Source organism: Dinoponera quadriceps, unplaced genomic scaffold, assembly GCF_001313825.1.
Source record: "Dinoponera quadriceps isolate SergipeBrazil2010 unplaced genomic scaffold, ASM131382v1 scaffold1850, whole genome shotgun sequence".
Classification (NCBI taxonomy): Eukaryota; Metazoa; Arthropoda; class Insecta; order Hymenoptera; family Formicidae; genus Dinoponera; species Dinoponera quadriceps.
Genome location: NW_014556042.1, coordinates 220,052 through 240,967, shown reverse-complemented (window position 1 = coordinate 240,967; position 20,916 = coordinate 220,052). Strand labels below are relative to the sequence as shown.

The window sequence follows — 20,916 nt, the reverse complement described above, 5'->3', positions numbered from 1 at the left end:
CAGAAATAAAATCTTATTTCTGTGAAATAAACTTAATATCCTACAAACAAATTTTTAAGTTTTTTTTTGTCAATGTAAGTTAGAAAAATATTGAAGAACTTTTCTTGTTTTAGTGAAACAATATTTAATATATAATGAAATTTTTTTTATCAAAAACCAAATATTATTTTCTCTGTAAATAATATTGTTTTTCCCTATCGTACAACAAAGTTTGCTCTGGTAAAACATTTTCATTTTTCATATTTTCAAACAAAATATTTTGGTGTTAAATTATGCTGTTTATATTAAACAAATATGTATATTAAATCCAAAGAAACTTTTTTTCTCTGTGTAGCATGAAAGAAAAAGAATTTGAATTAAAAAATGGAAAGCTTTTTCTAAAAAGTATAAAGTCTTTCTAATTTGGAAGCGTTTGGGAATTCTCATTTTCCATGTTTCCTAGGAAAAAATTACATGATCTCGCTGTCCAGACCACGTTATTTCGCGATTATCTCGTGGTCTGCCGAAAACGCCGGAGACTTTTCTTTCTCCCGCGAAACCGCTAGATTTGCTCAGACACTACGCCGGTCTACGTCACAGATATCGGAGAGCTTTTCGTGAAATTGCATATTTATCATTGTATACACAAGACGCCGCTTTATCAGAGTGAGTGCGCTTCTCGCGTCGATTATTCTCCTCCTCCTTCTCCACCTCGATTCCTCTCCAAGGCGAAAATACTTGAAGTATCGCGTAAGTCGTCGTCGCTGCAGTCTACAGCTGTCAAACGTAAATTTCTCCCGTTCGGAGGGATCCCCCTCATCGGCCTGTTCCGTGCGCGACTTGGTTTTCATTCCTGCGCGTTCTCAGTTGCACGACAAGCTCACGACCAGTTCGCTGCTCGTAACCGGGCATCACCGCGCGTTCTATCGATACGATCGCCGGCCAATCCTTGAGAGCGCGATCTAGTGCCGGCAGGAATTCTTGCAAAAAGTCTGAATAGCAAATGCAGGCACGCTTACATCACGTGTATATCCAACTGGCGGCCATTCGTTTCCTCCTCTTTCTCTGCACCACGTGTTTGCTCGCTTGCTTGGCCGGCTGGCTAATGCTGTGGTAATAGTATCGGCACCTTCACACACGCAGCATAGCCAGTAGCTTCGTTGCATCACGATATCTCATCATGTAGGTCGCAGTGTAAACGAGCAGCCCGAGTGCCTAAAATACGCGTGTAGGATCGAGGAGGACTCGAGGAGGTGTATTTCCGAGTGTGTTCCAGGTTCTCTCAGGAGAAAGTTCCGGTCCGGGCGTTAAATTCTTTTCTGCCCGCGAGACTTGAGCGCACCTGTCAATTGGCGTGCGTTGGGCTACCTCGGGCCGAATGGTTTTGTCCGAACGAACGGACGAGGCAGAATTTTTGAAACGTCGACTTTTCTGTTATCATTCGATTCCGTAACGCTCGCGACTGGTTATATCCGACATAACACGTGTGTCCAAAAGACGTCTCATTGTCTCAAAGACATATTTATGAGGTATTTACATGACATCTTTACGACATCTTGGGACGCCTTAAAGTTTCTTCGGGCAATCGGGGAACCTTGTCTATCGACGAAAGAGGAAGCATCGTCGGTTATTTTTTCTCACAGGCGCTTACATTGTTCGCATTACTTCCCTCCTTTTCCCGAGTTTCTCCAATTCCCCGCACGAGAGAGCCGGCTTCGAGTCCTCCGCCGACCGGTAGGCGTCTTTTGGATCATCCTGTACAATCATCACGGGCTCGACTGTATCTGTGTAATTACTTTGATGGTAGACTATCGAAGGTGCACTCTCGCAGTCGCCGTCGCGCGCGCGAAAACCATTCCACTGGCGGAATGATAATTATTGCAACAACGAAGAAGACTTAAATGCCTTGCATGGAGAATCCAAATAAACATCGTCTCTGGTTGGCTGTGTGTGGGTGTGTGTGACAGCTTCGTGTATTCTAATAGTATCGCTCACTTATTATTATTATTGTTGTTGTTATTATATCGATCGCTTCTTTATTATTTATACTGTCGCGAATTTCGTTCTCAAGGTGCTTCAACGTTGCGCGCTCGTCTCCGAGTTAAACCGTAACGCAAGAATAAATCTGGTTTCCCTTCATTCGCCAAAGATCACATATTCTGCAATACATTACGTAAAATTGCGTTTAGTTTCGCGGCATCGCATCGACCGGACGGTGTCTTCCAGTTATTGTCACAAGTGTTATAACCGCTTCGACAGAGTATCGCCTCGCGTTATCCCCGGCACATCCGGTTGCACGGACTTACCAAACCTCCCGGACGGAACGAAGTGTCCCTTTTTGTCCGATCTAGCTCCGAGAGACGGAGAGCGTACGTGTATCTGGAACGCGTCTTTCGCTCTAACGTGAAAATCATCACCGCCGCCGAAGTTAGTGCAGAGCACAAAATGCGGGACCGGTCACGTGCGCGATGCTCGGTAGAGGTGTGTTGCAAGGGACAGGTGTTACATGGGCACTTCGATTTATTTATTTTATTGAGTTATCGTCCAAGGAGGTGGACTCGGATGCGGGGAGAGCATGCGTGACGCAAGCACGATTCCAACGCGGGGCAAAAATGAATCGTGCGACGAGTCTTCTCGCAGAACAAGCTGCACAATCGCGATATATGTATCTCACGCATGCCTTATTAAAACATCTCATCTCGACCGACGATAACAAGTGTAAAAAAGAAAAAAAAAAGAGTGTATCGTTCGGAACAGAGATACAGAGCTAATTAATCGGCGGGCTTGCTAATCCTGCTTGGAGAGTAACTCGATGAATGCGAATAAATGATAGAAAATCCGCCTGTTCGCGCTAGATCCTTGCATTCTCTCCTCGAAGAACATCGAGTTTATTCCTTTGAAAGTACTACTAACTTCTATTCCTTACCGGAGGATCTATTCTCAGAGCGATCCGAGGAATGGATACGATAGTTCACGAGATCATAGCGTCTCTCTCTCTCTCTCTCTCTCTCTTTCTCTCTCTCTATCTCTAAAGTATTTCGCTATATAAGTATATATTACGATATATCGAGAGTGTTCGCTGATTTGCCGCGAAGCGGATGAATCGTGAATGGACAAAGAAGGAATTGTAACACGCGTACACAGGCGACAATTCTCTCAAATTGGGGGCGGACTATCTCTGTCGCTGGTTTGTCGAGCGGCGTTATCAACGAGCCCATAGTCCGTCCGTCATCATTCGTTATCACGCGCTTCTTCGACTCACGCTTTAACGCTTCGTGCTAACTATTCGCTCCGTATACTGGTCGGAGGATCTCAAGTTACTTTCCGAGCGACGGACGAGGATCTCCGAGGGATTTATCGGCGATAACGTCCATAACGACGCTCCGGTCTTCGATGTCACTGTTACAGATTCGTAAAAGTAAGCTAGCTAGGCGCGTCTAAATACGCATAACTGACTAGATGAGTCCGCTCTTCACGCGGTACGAGTAGGAGCGGAATCTTTCTCGTTATATTTTTCCTTTATCCGTGATTGATATCCTGACGAAAGCGCATTGGTCCTTTATCTTTCTTTTCACTCGCACGAGAAACCTTTCTCCGGGAGGCATATACCCCGGAGCGGCGTCGGTTTCTCTCTCTCTCTCTCTATCTCTCTCTCCCTTCCTTTTCTTCGTATATGTACATACAAGTGCGACGTAATAATTTATCTAACAGCTAATAATACTAGTATAGTAATTAGTGATAAGTGGTAGCTAGTCTCAAAACGAAGTAACGTACGTCGTCGGTATATCGACTAAATTCGAGGACTTCGTCGACTTCAGATCTGGAGCCACTAAAAGAACACGTGGCCTCCCGCGAGAAGGAGAATGCTACGAACGTAATTCGACCAGCGAAGTAGTTCGTTCAAGTGATCACAGAAATGTCTTTCGTAACAGCGCGCGTCTGATGGAACGATTAAGTAATTAGACGACAATTGTCTGGAGCGATAATAGATCCCGCGTCTACGTTATCCGTGTCCGCGAGAAGGGCCACGATATCCCAGGGAAGAAGGCAGATGTGTTTACGATAGGATTAAAGGATGATATCATGTAGTCCTTGATAATCTAGTACAGAGATATCGATCTCGGGAATATCATGAATAAAGGAAAAATTGCAGCGAATAAAAAATCAGAGGTGGGATTTGTGCCCCTTCCGAGCGCGGATACTCCAAGTATCAAAGTGATATCCTAGCGAAGTAATATCCTTAAAAAATATATATGTGTGTAATAATATATGCATATACGTATATCCTACGACTTATGAAATATCCTTTGGAAGCACGTGTGGCAAGAATAAAAATGACGCTCGTTTAGGAGGGCCCCGCGTACTTGCGGGGTCTCTCAGAAGTATCCGTATGAAGAAGAATAGTGCCCGCACTTGCTTCTATTTGGTCCCTTTACCCGTTACGCGATCTCTTCGTCGATCGTCCGCTCAGTAAACCACATAAAACCGGACGATCGAGGAAGAAGAACCGAGATATTGCTCAGGTCGATCTAAGTTCCCTCTGGCCTGGAAAGTATCTATCGTCTAGCGATCGATCTTCCGAGTTTTTCGCTAATAATATCCTAGCTGACTTAGATCACGTGCATATCTGCAACAGAAAGCAGGGAACACATTTTTGTTAATACATGTTCGTCTGCTTAATCGACGGAAAAGACTCGAGGATCGTGGAACGCGATTAAGTCGAATCGATTCGGGCATGATGATCAAGTCTCTTCCGTTTCCTCAAAATACTCTCTTCTCTCGCCGACCCGACACTCACCTCACCCTATAAATCCTGCCGCTAATGATATGATGATAGTTAAAATGCCGGTCAGCATCTTACCGGCTGTCGAGACGACAACCTGCGGTGGTGCCGCGTTCTCGACTACGTCGCCGGGCTTGAACAAATCCTCCGCGGTCAACCTGTCACCATATTTATTCAGCAAATCCATAATGACTCCGTTCGACCAGCCGAAACCAAGCTGAACTTCGTATTCACCCCCAGTACCGTGCCCACCCGAGACGGTCGCGTCGTACTGCGAACAGAGAATACAAAATTTCCCTTTTCGGATTTAACATGAATTATACACAACAGAAAGAATTAACCACACTGAAAGAACATGTTGAACTATACCGGAATTATGACTGAAATTATATATTGTAAATTTTAGTGATGTGTACAATCAAACACATCAATAAAGATTACAATACACATCATAATTTCAGTTCTAATTCCGGAATGATCCAATATTACACAATTTTGTGGTCATTTTTACTATATTTTCTCCGTGTACTGTATATAGTATATATAATATAGTATGGTATTACAGCACAAAAAGAATATAGTACTAAATAATTTGGTTGCAGTAACCAAGCAATTTAATTGGAACTATTTAACCAAATTTTAGTAATTGTCCGAATAGTAGTAGTAATTAGTAATTGTCTGAATAGTAGTAGTAATTATTAATTGTCCGAATCTGTTCTTCAGTGCACTCGTATCATCGAAGAAAGAAGTCTAAACGTTCAAGAGATCTTTAAAATTGAAAAAAGCTTCAAAAATTAACCGACAAATCGATTAATGGTTTCAAGCAATGAGCACGTCAATGTCAACTCGATGAAAATTCCAACAAGAAAGGAGGGAACAAGATGGAAGGGGGGAAAAAAAAGCAGAATGAACGAAAGGAACAGAATACGCAAGATAGCCCTTACAATTGAGCGGAAATTACCTTTTCGTACATATTGTGCGTCTCGTTGAAAGCCTTGTAGTTGCTGCGGACCCATCTCTCGCTGATCTCGTAGGCCAGCCGTTGTGCCCACGCGTCGCCCGTGTTGTCTAACGACATGATGAAGAAATACTGGAGCGGCGGCCAGGCGTTGGGATAGTCCCATTGTTCGCCGGAGTGCTCCAGCGTAGTCGGTATGCCGCCGTCGTTCAGCATGATCTCGCTCTTCTCCAGGTACTTAAGCACCTTCGACACATAGTCCGCCTTCTTCGACGTGTCGTAGCAGTCGGCCCAGAATGGCAAGATGTTGGTCGGGTAGAAGTAGTCGCGCTTGATGTCGTTCAGGATATCGTAGTCCAGCCAGGCGCCCACTTCCTCGTGCCACAACACGATCGTGACCGCCTCCTTCCACTTCTCGGCTATGTCGTCGTAATACGCGGCCTTCGTCTCGTTGCCCATCTGACGGTTATACTTGGCCAACAGCCGGGCGTTCCGGTATATTATAGTGTTCAGGTCGACCGGGATGATAGACCTGGTCTTGAGGTTCGTCAGATTACCTGCAATTCGTCGTTCAGTCGTCAGTCCTCCTGCGGCCCCCGGCTCGCGGAGACTCTCGTCGTTCGCCAAACGACAAGAGACGAGTGATCGCCGACCTGTATCTTCCCTCAATGTGGAGACGAGCGAGGTTGTGCCGAGCGTTACGAGGCAGTTAAGCGAAGGATCCCGGCACTTCGCGACATCCTGATCTCGCGAGGATGGATTCTAGAGTATCGTTGAGCCTCGAACGAGGCTTTCACTTGGGAAACCAGACACGGAGAGCCTTGACGGACGCGCGCACAGATCTCATTGAAGATACGGCGGGCGGCGTTTCATGCGGAATACGTACGTAGAAGAGAAAATTAGTATAAATTCAAGATTCATATTCTCGTACATAATCTTATGCGATAAAATAAAACTTGCGTATATAAAGAAATTCTATGTAATTACATTAAAATGATCGTATTCGTGTTATTCAAGAGTAATTTTCGTGAATTAGGAAGGAAACAATATTAGAAAGAACGATAGCTTCAAACTAAGAATTGTACCAGTCTGAAGATATCGTTCTTTTTATCGTTAGTTTTTCCTTTCAAAATTCATAAAAATTATTCTTGAATAACAAGAATATTTTTGCGTCGTTTTACGTTTTGCTATTTAAATTTTCAGTTACATGCACAGAAGAAAAATTAGCCTTGAATCAAGATATTCTTATATATAAGTAAAAATATTATAATATTCTTAGAAGATCCTAAGTCCTAAATTGAGTTCAAGTAATACTTGCATCAATACAAATTCAAACAAATCAAAACTAAAAATCTTTTAAGAATGTTTTTACTTATATATGAGAATATTTATTCTTGACTTAAAATTAATTTTTTTCTGTGTATGTTCTATATCGTCATTTATTAAACATCATTATTTTATTCATTCATTTATACCTACTTAGACAAGGCGGTAAAACCAGTTTTACAACTGTTACTGCGTCTTTTGGTCGTTCTTAATATAGTATCTTCAATACTTTTCTACTATTTAAAACTTTGCAATTATTTATATAGTGCCCAATAAAGAAATATTTAAAAAATATTATTATATTATTAGTGAAACTATATAGAATTTCCTCACGTATATAAGAGCAAGTTTTATCTTCATATAAGACTATATATTCTTGTTTATATACGAAAATATGAGTCTTAAATTAATGCTATTTTCTGCTTTTCTTTTCGTATAGCGCAATAATTGTTAACGTACGCGCGTAAATGATACATTACTGTTAAAACACTTCGGCACGACTCATGGAAAGGGAGAAAAAATTTACAAAATCGCGACCGATAGATCGCACGTGCACAAGAAAATAGCCCCTCGAAACTCGGTGCCGTTTCTTCGCCAGGACTCCCGAATGATCGTTTAATCCGTAGAATCTACGATTCGCAAGAACTTGATCTATCGCTTCGATTAATCTACGATATCCTCCGTGATAAAGTTGCCTCCACACGCGAAACATCTGTTTTTGTTTTTATCGTGTAACAACGATTAGCGCGGTACGTCATATTATGTCACGTCTATGGCAATGTTGTTTTATCGGATGATCAGAACTGCCTCATTCACGCGGCATAATGTGTTTGTTTTTATTCAACGTCGCTCACCCACAGAAAAGAGAGAAAAGGAGAGAGACTTGATCGCGCAAGAAGTAACTGAGGAATAACAATGATTACCCTTGTTGGTGCCCTCGTGCACGAACCACCGACTGGAAAAGTCCCAGCCGGACTCAGCCGCTGTTTTCAGTTCCGAGTAATAATTGTCCTTCTCTTCGGCGGTTCGGAAACTCTGGCTTGTCAGAAAGTCCTCCCTGATCGATCGAGATCGCGAGATTAAAGGAAAAAATTCTCCAAAATGACAATCGACGGATCTCAAAGAGGGCGGAGTCGGAGCGCGAGAAAAACGGGAAGAGAATTTGAAGTGAAAAAAAAAAGAGAACGAAAAATTTCACAGAGCACACAGTAAAAAACATCTTGTGTTAAAGTCGGTTCTTGTTAATATTTTTGTATTAAATTTTAAACATACCCACTGTGCGTCAATTTAACATATTGTGTTGTGTCGATATTCAACATATCGGTGTTAAAATTCAACATATAAATGTTAAAATAATATATTTTATATTTCAGTACTGATTAAAAAGTATTAATTTTGCGTTAATTTTCGACATAATATTTGTGTTACTTTTCAACATATTCATCTTGTGTTAAATTAACAAAAAAACTTGGAATGCACCGTTTTTTGGGATAAACGAAATGTGTTAAATTTAACGCAAATTTTTTACTGTGCACCTCAGCCGCCTAAATGCGACGATAATTACGGCGACACTATCTCGCGACATATAATAGCGCGAGTGTCATAAAAATTAACGTTCTTCTTCAAGCGCGACGATTACCGCGCAATTTATGAAAACTATCGTTTCCAGTTCAGAGTAATAATAACCGACAGAGTAATAATAACCACCGACAAAGCAGAAGCCGACCGGCCTCCTCGGAATAATAACCCCGGCTTCGTTTCGACCGGACTAATCACTCATCGTCATTATCCTCCTCTTTCCGTGAGATCCGCCTCGTCATCGAGTCCGATCGCGGAAACGCCACCACTACTCACTTGTAAGACTCCGGTCGTGGGCCGGACGATTCCTCGTAGTACCTCGCCAAGGTGTAGTTGACGCCATCCTTCTCGACGTTCACCGTGCGATTCGTCATCCAGAAATCGAACTCCTTCTCCAACAACCAGAGATTCTGTTTAAGCCATTCATGATCGTGGGTATTCTTCAGGTACTCGTGAACCATCGATATCAGCAGCGGCGGCTGCGAGCGCATCTTGTAGTAGATCCTGCCGCCGTTCGGTATGAAGCCGATCTTGTCGACGATCGACACAAAGTTGTTCAGCATGCCCTTGACGGTGGTGCGCATCTCCGACAGCAGGAGGCCCTTGACGATCCAGTACGAGTCCCAGTAATAGAACTCGCGGAACCTGCCGCCGGGCACGATCACTGGGTTCGGCACGTAGATGATCGAGTAGAGCTGCTCGTTGATCCGCACATCCTCCTTCATTTTCCTGCCCAGCATCTTCCAGATGCTATTGAGCTCGTAGCCGAATTGTCTGAGATCGTGGTCTTCGATCTTGCGCAGGAACGCAGGCTCGGCTTTCCAGTCGGTCGGGTCCCACTCCTCGAACTCGGAGCCCGGCAGCTCGAACGTTTCGTTGACAAACTGCTCGACCTGGCGCTTGGTGGGCGGCTTGTTGTGCAGGCTGCTCATGAAGGTGTCGAACGACGTCAGGGTCTCGTTCGACGGCCGCTTCATCTTCATGTCGACGAAGTACTTGGAATCCTTGTATAGGCCGGCCATCTGTATCGTATGCAGCAGCTCACCGTAGCAGTATATCTCACTGGAAACGCCAGGGAATTGTGTGGGCCTTCATCGCGAGGAGACACCCTGCCGATCGCGAGTTATCGCTACGACGGTGGCCCCTCGCTCGCTTTCGCTTTTTGGCTGAACGCAACGCGGAACGAGAGACCGGCGGGGTGAACCTTGCGAACTTTGCACCGCAATGAGGGTCTCACGATAAAACGACCACTGAAGTCGTTTGATGCACAAGGAAAACGATTTCTTTAGATTTGATAAAATTCCGTTAAAATTTGTCTTTTGAATGGAGCAAACGAATTTGATTTAACAAACAGGATTGTTTGGCCCATCAAATGATAAATATCTTTACGTCAAGTAATATATTTCTTTTGCATCTTTTTCATCCAAACATTACGATGGTTGTCGCAAGTAATAAATTATTTCGAAGAAGTAACACTATGTTAGAAAAATATTGGAGAACTTCTTTTTTATTAAAAATCAAACATTACACATATATTTCCACAAAATAATATTGTTTTTCTATCAAATAACATAATTTACTTGAGTAAAACAATAACATTTTCATTCAAACAAAATAATATTTGATGTTAAATTGTTGTTGTTTGCTTTAAACTCAAGTCAAATAAATACGTATTGTTTATCTACCGGAAGAGTTGAAAAAAATAGATTTAAAATTGTGTAAGATTAAACAATTTCTTTTGGTAGTGTATCTATCATCTTTTTAGGTGTGGTGTTAATTAGGCCTTAAAGTCTCCTTTCATTGCGGTGCAAAGTCAAGCTCACTCGAGGGACCCGCGTTGGGTTTCGACCGACTCGAAACTACAGCGCCAATTCTGCGAATCCTTAATCGTCCATGATTATTAACGATAATAGCGCGACGATAAAGATCCAAGCAAAATGTAAAGAAAAAATAACATGCTCGTTATTAATGACGAGATGCGAGAGTGGTATTCTGATTCATTTCCGGATACACCTCTTCGGTCGGACCGGAGAAGGATTAAATCGGTGTTCATAAAGAGAACGTACTCGAACGGATCATTCGAAGCGTGTTCGCGTAATAATTACGGTCGTAAAGTTTCGCGAAAGAAGGAGGGAAGAAAGAGAACGTCCCGTTGCGTTCGAAATTATGAATCGAGAAGCGTGAAGCACCCGACGAGGGCAAATCTTAACTTTGCCGAAGCATACGACGTTTCATAACACTTCTTTGAATTAATACAACATTGGATCACACATTGTAATATACGAAATGTAAGAAGAAAAGAGACAGAACGCGTCGTGGAGAATCGGAGCGTTATGACGTGATACTCTCGTCGACGCGACTGAGAGAGTTACATAATTCTCCTCACTTCGGCTCACAGGGGATTACTTTCGACAAATTCATGGGGACGCAACGTGGACCTCGGTACGTGCGAAATTACGGACGCGACTTCTAATACTGCCGCGGCCTTGGACGCGAAACTTCTACGGCGTATCTCGGATGCGCTTCGCGATCGCACGGGTCTCCTCACGCGTACGATATGAGGGTTTAAAGACGCGACAGGTGAAATCTCCGTCACGAAGGTGCAATCAATAATCGCGCCCGGGTAGGATTTCGCGGCTCTAGAGACGTGGCAGTATGAAAATCCCGCAGCGGCGTTAGCGTGACGGAATGCACGAGATGCGGCGGCGATTGGCCTCCTCGCGAAATGTGCCGTTTCATTACCGTCATTAATGTACGCATAAACGCTGGGAAACAGCGTCTCACTCGCTCGTTCGCCGTTAACAAGCAGTCAGAATTTTCCTACGCGTTGGAAACCGTCGCGATCTCTCGCGCATCACGCGACCCGCGCCATTGTCTCCTCATTATATGTAAACGAGCGTGCGCTGATGATTTGATCGCCGGCGAAAAAAAAAGAATGTAAAGCATGTTTCTACGAAGTGTTCGATTTCAGATTCTTACAGTCACCTGTTAGGCCGTGATTACGGTGACGGTTCGTTTCTTTAAATAGGCGCGTGCGAGGTAGTTGCAGACCCTTCGATTCGCGCGTTCCTTTTAATTAAAGATCGTAACGATGATATGTAATGAAAACGATGGTATGTCTACATCGAGAAAAAAATACTTAAAAATTCATTTGCGGGACATGTAATTTCGCGGAAAATATATTAATTATATTTCACAGAAATATAAATCTTATATTCCACAAATATATTTTTTAGTTTATACCTTTGTCAACGATGTGTGAGTAAAATTGAAAAAAAATTTTTTTGACGCATGGGAAAAAATATTTTGCTGGCATAGCAAATTTGCCAATTACCATGGCGACAAAAAGATTTGTTACGCGGAAAAAATGATTTTGCTGTCGTAGCAAAACGTCGTTGCGACAGCGATACAATTTAGTTGTCTTAATCAAATTAATTTGCCGTTCGTATATTCGGCAAATAGCAGTTAGTAACTCATAACAAAACTTTTTAGTCATTATAATAAATGACAAATTTGCCACCATCAAAAAAATTATCTTCGTGCGAAGGAATTCATCCAAACGTACATATCCATGTTGTCAGCATTAGTGAGAAGATCAAGAAAGAGAGGACTTGAACAATTTTAGTGAAATCACCAGGTACCATTCACGCTGATTTTCTTTAATATCGCCCATTATCTATGTTAATGCGTTTCAAACGTATGGAAATGCGACAGTGCGATTTCAGCATTTGCATTATTTGACAAGTGACGTTTTCGTTGTTACGTAGAAATGAGGTTATTACATATACTCTGGCCTTCGATAAAAATATATACGGGATGAATTTTCATTGAGAACATTTTCATTGAGAACCCCGTTCGTTATCGTCGCACGCTGAGAAAAAAAGTACTTAAAAATTCATTTGTGAAATAAACTTTATATTCCCCCTCCCCTTAAAATGCATTTTTAAGTACTTTTTTCTCAGTACATTGGCGAGTATTGTCGACCTTATTGGATTCGGCATCGCACGATAACCGTGATATATAATTCAATTGTTGTTTCTTCAAGACGGTAGAATAATTAATTCATTACTCGTTCAAGAAAAAAAAAAACATATTTTATTAGGTATACACGACGCGTGCTCAATATTTTTTTCCTAGCTTCAACACAAAGTTTACTGCGCAATTCGGAATATTTCGTACACGTTGACGTGAAACGCGCACACGGTGGAAGTGATCGTGGAAAATAACCGCGTCGCGTACCAATAGAAAAATTATCATATATCAGGTCGAGAAAAGACGCACGTGGTGCGATAGACCGCTCGCGCGCGAACACGCGGTGCCGGCGGCTCCGCGCATTAATTATGTGCCGATTCAATTAATCAGCTAAATGCGATTCCACGTGTTACGTCACGCGACGACGCGGGAATCGCTGGCCGATTAATTCAGCGACACGCGGATATTTATTCGACAGTCATTTAATATTCATAAGAGGACAATGGTCTTTTTCCTCCAATCGTATAATATACACAGAAAAATATGTACTGCATTCGAGAGTAAATGTTACTTGTCTCAAGTATTTCATAAGCTCATCATGAATATCAAATTTATTAAAAGTTTATTCTTAATCCTAGTAAATTTTTAGAACAGAACATTAGAATCAAGAATATTGAATTAAAACAAATTTCGGCTTGCGCTTATTCAGATTAATTGAACTTTTCTCGGTAAAGTTTATAATATTCTTGAAAAGAGAGTAAATTCTTCTTTTGAGTAGACATGATAATGAGCTTTTCTAAAATTTATGACGAGTACATTTGGAGACTATTATCAAGAAAATATTTTTTATTGAAGACGACTATCAAGGTAGCTTAAAAGAAAATAAACTGAGTAATCGTCTTTCTTAGCAATGAAATAATATTTTTCTGTGTGTACTCTCCGTTATCGCAATTAAACAGTTGGAGTTAGTTCAGCGCTAAATTTCGAACGCACTGAATTCTCCCTTGCGAAAATTTCCCAAGTTTTTCTCCGAAGGTACAGATGCATCCGTTTGGACGTAAAAAAACGTTATATTAAAAACGATCAACTGAAATTTTATGTTAATTTGACATGGAGAACTATGTCGACATATGTTGACAAGGTGAATGTGTAAATTTAACATTATATTTACATGTTATTTTCAACACATTCCCCATGTTAAAGTAACACAAAATTTCGATGGACCGTTTTTAACACAAAATTCTGTATTATATAGAGTTGCGAAAACAAGTACGTCGAGGTACGTCGAAGTTGATTTTTGCGGACCGGCGTTCATCCTCGAAAATGAATCGTCATTTACCGTTCTTCGCCAAGAAGCCTGATCATGCTAATTTATTTTACGACGTCAGTCGGAAGATCTCTCCGGAAGAATCAATTTATCTGCCTCGAGACGTTCCACGTCGAGCTTGTTCGCGTGCCTTTATTTCATTTCGCATTTCGAACGTTCCTTGATCATGTAGCAGCTCGTACGACGCCGGAGATAGGTCGGTCGTCGCGCGGAGAACCGCGCAAAACAGCTTTCGGCATTTACTTATCTGGCTGGTAATCACGCGCGCGCATCAGGCGCGCCTATTAACCGAACACATCCGGAATGCGTTATCTCGCGAACGCGAACCTCCAAATCTCCGTGTAGATTAATCCACGTCGCGACACGTTTGTTTTTACTCGGTAAACACGTTTACCATTGCAAGACGAGAGAAACAGCTTGATTTCGCGCGAGATATTACCGAATATTACCTTCGAGTGAGCGCGCCGCGAAATTTCCGGTGATTCGCCGCGATTCCGTGTCGCTTTAGCGGATCATTACTATGTGGTCTTGGCGTTCCAACGTTTTATCACGAGTAGCGATCGTATCCGGCTCGAGCTCTCTTCCGTGCCGCGAAAAGTCGCTGGAATCGCGAGACGCAGCGGCGAAATCCGCGAGATTGTTGAGAAAAAGAAGAGTTTCGCAAATACCGATGCAAAGTTAACGTCACGTGTTTTGCGTGAGAATTAAGCCCTAGCTCGGAGTCGCCTTCTCCCAGATCGCGTCATTAAGAGCTTTACGGAGTGCACGGACGCGATATCGTCCGCGGCCGGCTTTATCTCGTGGCATCATCAACGCAGTCGGCGAATTTATTGCGCGCGAGAAAACCGTAACGTTAGAGCGTGGAAATTTCGCAACGCACTAATCCGCGATTTTTCTGCGATATCGATCATGAACAATCGTTTGCATGCATTAAACATGACAAATAAGACATTATCACGGCGGAGCGTGTTATATTCTCGTTACAAGATATCTCTCTCTCTCTCTCTCTCTCTCTCGTATTCGACTGAAGCCGAGACTAAAATTAGAATAGAATTAGTATGAAAAAGATAAGCCTCCCAATGAAGTAAACTAATAGATAAAAAAAAAGACATAAAAGATAAACATTAACATAGATATGTGAACGGTTCGTATTCCGACCGTTTTTCCTTCTACATTGGGGAAAAAAGTTTCTTTAGATTTAGTATATGCGTTTGAGTTTGTATTAAACAAACTCAAACAAACGCATACACGTTGTTGAGTTTATTTAACACAAACAATATAATTTAACATCAAATATATCATTTTGTTTGAGTGAAAATGTTGGTATTCCACTAGAGTAAATTATATCGTTGATAGAAGAAACAGTATTATTTAGTATTATAGAAATATATATAATATTTATTTTCAATAAAAATCTGATAAAAAAAAATTTATTTCATTAAATACTAAATATTGTCCCACTGAAACAAAAAGAAGTATCTTTTAACATTTCTCTAACATAATATTATTTCTTCCACATAATTTATTGTTTGTGACAAACATTGTGATGTTTGGATGAAAATGCAAAGGATACACGGAGAAAATATTATAAAAATGAGTACAAAAATTTATAATGCCGAAATATATCGGAATTATCATCGAAATTACTATGTGTGTGTGTTGTAATCTTTAGTGATATGCATATGATATGCACATATATGTCACTAAAGATTTCAACACAGACAGTAATTTCGATAACAATTCCGGTATATTCCAACATTACCAACTTTTGTAGCAATTTTTACCACAATATTTTCTCCGTGTACACGTTATTTAACGTGAAGATATATTTACCGTTTGAGAAACTAAACAATCTTGTTTGTCGAATCAAACATTCGTTTATTCGCTTCGCCCCCAAAAAACAAATTTGTTTTAATTGAAGGAACTTTACCAAATCCAAACAAATCTTTTTTTCTATGTAAAAGAACATCCCAACGAAAAGATTGGTGCAAAAAATGTGTCGGAAAGAAAAATTTCGCACGCTGAAGATCGCATTGGTCGCGCGCGAATAAAAAAATCTGTGAGTCACGGGCGAGCACGAATCTACCATTAGCATGTCGCAAGCATGTATGCGCGGAGACATGCGTAAAGGTCACGTCCATTGTACTTGTGGAACACGTTAATTTAAAGCCCAACTTGCCACGCGCCTGCTCTCGGGACAAAATTCATTGCTAAGGTCGTTTCCCTAAACCGACGGCACTTTGCACGCAAGCATGCGCGCAAGCACGTCATATTCGCGTACGCCGCGCGCGTAATCTCGCTCAATTGAAAACGATACAAATTCCTTAACGTACGTCAGAGAGACACGATTATACCGCGAAATTATGCCGCCTCCCGGCAAAGGAGAAGAGCATCACTCAAATCTCACCGTAGATTAGCCGAGGGAATTTTAATGGTCGGAATTTTATACGTTTCTTTCCCGCGTTAACGGACTTTTTCTCGAGTATTATCGCTCGTTGTTGTTCGGGAAAAAGTTATTTGACGATGATTCATTAAAGAGTGATATTAAACGCGTTAAATTAGGAAATATCAGCAATGCGAGCGTTCTTCAAAGCACACCAACGCGATGCGACGACCAGTCGATCAACGAGCTATTTTTGAAAGCCGACTATTTTTTCAGCCACCCGAGCGCTTCCGCACACCACGTGGTAACTTCGCTTCTGCGTCAAATGCACGCTCTGGTTCGGTCACTTGGACCGGCTCCCAAGCGAGGAAAATGTAATATTGGCCAGGGACAGCACTGAGAAACCCATTTAGTTGACTGAAGCGAAATTCCCGTTTGGATATGGACGAACAAATGTCTCGGTTATAAAAACCACGGTTTAATTCTCTAAATTAAATACGTTTTGTTCGCTCCGTTGCAGGGGACAAATTTGTTTCAGTTCAAGAAATTTGATGAAATCCAAGGAAATATCTTCCTCTCCGTGTAAAAAAGACGTCCCAGCGACGCGACAAAATTGGTGCACAAGCTGACGCGAAAAAGCTTTGGTTCTCTGATATTTTTCACTTTTGCTTCAAAAAACCAAACTGGTTCTTATAACATTTGTTTGACTTATATCCAAACAAGAATTTAGTTTGAGCCAACTAAATTGGTTTCTCAGTGTGGATTCGTAAATCTTGAAATATTACTCGCACCCGGTGAAATATTACATTACTCGTAAGTACAGGTTCCCGGCGGATTAAATATCGCCGACGGCGCGCATCGGTGCCGAGGATCCCGCAGAAATGCCCGTTATCGGCTCTCTTCCGGTATTATTGGCGTTTTTCTTCGTTGCGCAATCGTAACTCGCGCTTACGCGCCGTACGAAATTACCTTAATGCAACGTCCGATCCGCCAGGTAATTAACTCTTTAACGTTAATCCGCAAACAATGACCGGTATGAGAACGGCGCACGATAACTGTGATGCGAAATTTCGCGACATGTCACGTGAACGTAACCGCACGGGGAAAAAAAATCGTCCATATAATATAACTGAAATGTCGTCACCAGACCCAGTTTTCAGCCGTGGCAGCTAAAAACCAGGTACAAGAGGAATTAGCTAAATTAACTAAATTTCCATTGTATTACAGGGACAGCTAATTTTTACCTGTGAGAGCTACGTTTTCTTCCCGTGCGCTCGTACGCGAGTTACATCGGCGTGGGATTTCGAGTTCTTCATTTTCTGGCCCTTCAATCCACCGAAATCGCGAAATTTCCCGCTCTTTCGAACTGAACGTTCGTCTCGCATTGATCGCACGGATTTTACTTGATCGCATTATTTTGTAACGACGAGGTCGCGCCCGCTTCGCTGATGGAGACAGATGATTCTCCCTCTCTCGTGAATTGCACGTCCCGGAAGACGTAAGAAGAAAAAGAAGAGTACAATAAAAAAAAAAAACACCCATTCGCGAAGTACGCTCGTCGGCTCACGAATCATCGCAATTGTCCCGACGCGCGGACAGCCGCGAGGAAGAAACAAAAGAGTCGAGGCAACACGCCGCATCAATTGGAAGGACCGAGTGAACGCTCTCCGTAGCCGGAAATAGGAAAGTATCGCGGTTTTCCGGTTCACGACGAACAAAAGCGCCACGAATAACAAACAGAACACATACGCACACACATACGCGCGCGCGCGTACACAAATGTTGCGTTGCATAACTCAAGATAACTTTAATCGCGGTTTAACCTTTAGAGGACCGGAAAGCCAATATATTGGCGCTACCCATGATCGATACTTAGTGTATGGTCAATCCATGATATAAGATACCTTTTTTGCCACTTTATTAAGGCGGATATGCCCTCTTAAATCCCGTCCCTCTAAAGGTTAAAGGCCATGAAATATAAATATCGACTATTCAACTTGATGCGAAGCGTCTAGCTGTCTATCGGTCAATAAGTCGAAACCGAATCGACAGTGTCGCGGCGCCGAGGCGGGACCTTGAAGGTGAAAAACGACGCGATTTCCAAGAGACGCGACGATTTTCCGGATCGGTTCACGAACGGGTCAGGGGTGTCCGGCTAGAAAATACGGAGGCCGAATTTCGTTCGTTCGCTCGCTGGTTTTCACTCGTGAGACACTTACCTTGAGCACGGGTTCGGTTTCGTCGTGCCCGGCTTATCCGCGACAGTGGCAGAACTTTGCAGAACGACGAGGAGCGTGAGGAGCGCAACGTTCAGCAGACGATACATCGAAACGGAACATGCCGGGACCATGGCCATGTTTCTTCTCTCGCTCTCAATTATGGCGCGTTTCTCTTGGTGTTGTAAGTGATCCCTCTCTTTCTACCTTTCTCCGTCTCACTCCCTTGTTTTCTCTCGTATGCCAATTAACCGTAGTTGAATGTGTATATGTGTGTGTGTACCGTCTGTTAATCTCTTTTCGAATATTTTTTCACGGCTATATATCGATTCAAGTTACTGAAGCGGCGGTAGAAGAGCGCGCGCGCATCACTTTCCTGTTTTCCCTCCTGGCTCCTTCCCACTCTTGAAATTTTATGAAGAACAGCGCGAGGATATGTAAAAAAAAATAGTACCAACGAAAACACGCGATGTTATTTTATGCGTGTAAATGTGTGTATACGTTTTTTCACGTTTCTGTCTCTCCCTCTGTTTCCACTCCTTCACTCTCGTTCGAGCGACTCCGTTTCCTTACGATTCTCCCCCGGTCTTTTCGGTCTCTGTCTCTCGATCTTTGCTCGCTCTTTCTTTTCTTGTGTTAGACCCGACTCAACAGTCTCTCCCTCTCTCTCTCTCTCGTGCTTCGCTTGTTTTTAACGGTAGTACGAGGATGACGGCGCGGGGTGATCCTTACACGAGTGACCCTTACTTGTTCGTGATCGATTTCGGATGCGGACCCACGGACTTTCGCAGCCGGCGTGGTGGTCTCAGGTCCAACAGCGATGCTGCATCTCCTCTGCAACACAAGGCGTAAAAGACGGTCACGTTAGAAGCACGATAACGTCAATCATATAAAAAAAGGGAGAAAAAAAGAAAAGAGACACTAATTACACTTATTATTTCCTATCCCGTCATTAGATAACGATCTTATCTCATAATTGAAAAAATAATAACGCAGTGAAAAAGAGGTGCATCTAAATGAAGTACGCGCGACAGATATGTGTTAATTAACAAATATAACAGTCCGAGCGGCGCTCTTTGGAAATGTAAATACAGTATTGTGTATAATGAAGGCAAAAAAGAGGGAAGAAGAAACGCCACTGTTTCTCTCTCCAATACGTGATTACGGAGACACGCCGCTCGGCTGGTGCACTTTTTGCTTTGAGGAAACGTGACGCTCGCTAATAATACGCGCGGTGTAACGTCGCCGTGCGTCGCGACGTGAATCGATCGGCCCCTCATTAACTAATTACGCCCGTTTGAATAATGCGCAGGGGAGCCGCGTTCGTGATTTGTGAGTTACATTAGAACAATTGGATATGTTGCCGGCGGGCCGGCAATCGACGAGGCGATAAATACGCCGACGGACGATCCATCGCGGCACGTCGCGATAGATCAATCCGCGCGCGCGCGCGGCATGATGATGCCGATGAATTCATGACAGGTAAAACTACTGAAGACGTAGTGGCTTTATCGTGGTCAATTTTACGCCTCTTTAACGTCGTCGGCTTGCGCGCCGAGTGGAACTGCTTCTACGCTTTTTTCGCGACGCCAGTTGCGGCCCAAGGACACCCGAGCGCGACCTTGGGCGATGTACGACATTTTAAAGAACGACAAGTGTACAACTCGACGGAACGGGAAAATATTTGGTTAACGCGAATCGACGTATCGCGCGGCGATGATCAATTAACTCTGACGTCGTACAGCCAGCAGATATACCGCTTCCGCGGTCGGGGAACGGCGAGTCCCGCAGAGATGAAGATGATCGTTACGAAAGCTGCGCTTCGGGGCGGACGCGATGAGTGTAGCACGATCGTAAAAATAATTAGAACTTTCTCGAGGATGAGAGTGTACAGAAAAAAACTTAATCTTAAGTCAAGAATATTACAATAAGCAGGAATATTATAATCTTCTTAGAAGATTTTCAGTCTTGATTCGATTGAGTTTGTATTAATATTTGTTCGTAGTAACACTTGAACTCAAGATTAAGAATCTTCTAAAATTATTATATTATTGCTTATATATGGGAATATTTGTCATTGACTTATATAAAACTGTTTTTCTTCTGTGTAGTTTAACGTAAAAGCACCAATGGACATGTGTTTGACTCTGGACATTCTTGTTGTTTTGTCTTTGAATATGAATATTCAACTTTTCAAGATAGAATACATGTACATATATTGAATATATTAAATATATATTGAATATGTATAAATTTTATGTTTAAACATTCGTATTTAAAGGCTAAAACAATGATGCCCACAGTTAGACATGTTTGGATATTAACATTTTTATACTGAAAGAAAAANCCAATCTTTTCTATTTTTTTCACGGACATCTCCAATTTTTCTTTTTC

At 42.3% G+C, this 20,916-nt stretch overlaps 1 protein-coding gene across 6 annotated transcripts in view; it reads right to left on the bottom strand.

Annotated features, from left to right (window-relative positions):
- Positions 1-20,916, bottom strand: part of LOC106746480 (trehalase-like) — a 74,070-nt gene that overhangs the window by 9,587 nt on the left and 43,567 nt on the right. For 3 of the 6 annotated variants that reach the window (XR_001374606.1, XM_014623108.1, XM_014623112.1), the window contains 5 exons: positions 19,270-19,356; positions 8,901-9,686; positions 7,970-8,103; positions 5,724-6,277; positions 4,783-5,033 (listed from right to left, as the gene is read on the bottom strand). Coding sequence is in view for 5 of the 6 variants with exons in the window: in XM_014623108.1 (XP_014478594.1) it covers positions 4,783-5,033; positions 5,724-6,277; positions 7,970-8,103; positions 8,901-9,686; positions 19,270-19,356 (1,812 nt within the window). In the remaining variant the exon portion in view is untranslated. Of the gene's footprint in view, positions 1-350; positions 4,607-4,777; positions 5,034-5,723; positions 6,278-7,969; positions 8,104-8,900; positions 9,687-18,525; positions 19,357-20,916 lie in introns of those variants that run through there. The other 3 variants (XM_014623113.1, XM_014623109.1, XM_014623110.1) reach the window with 3 other exon arrangements.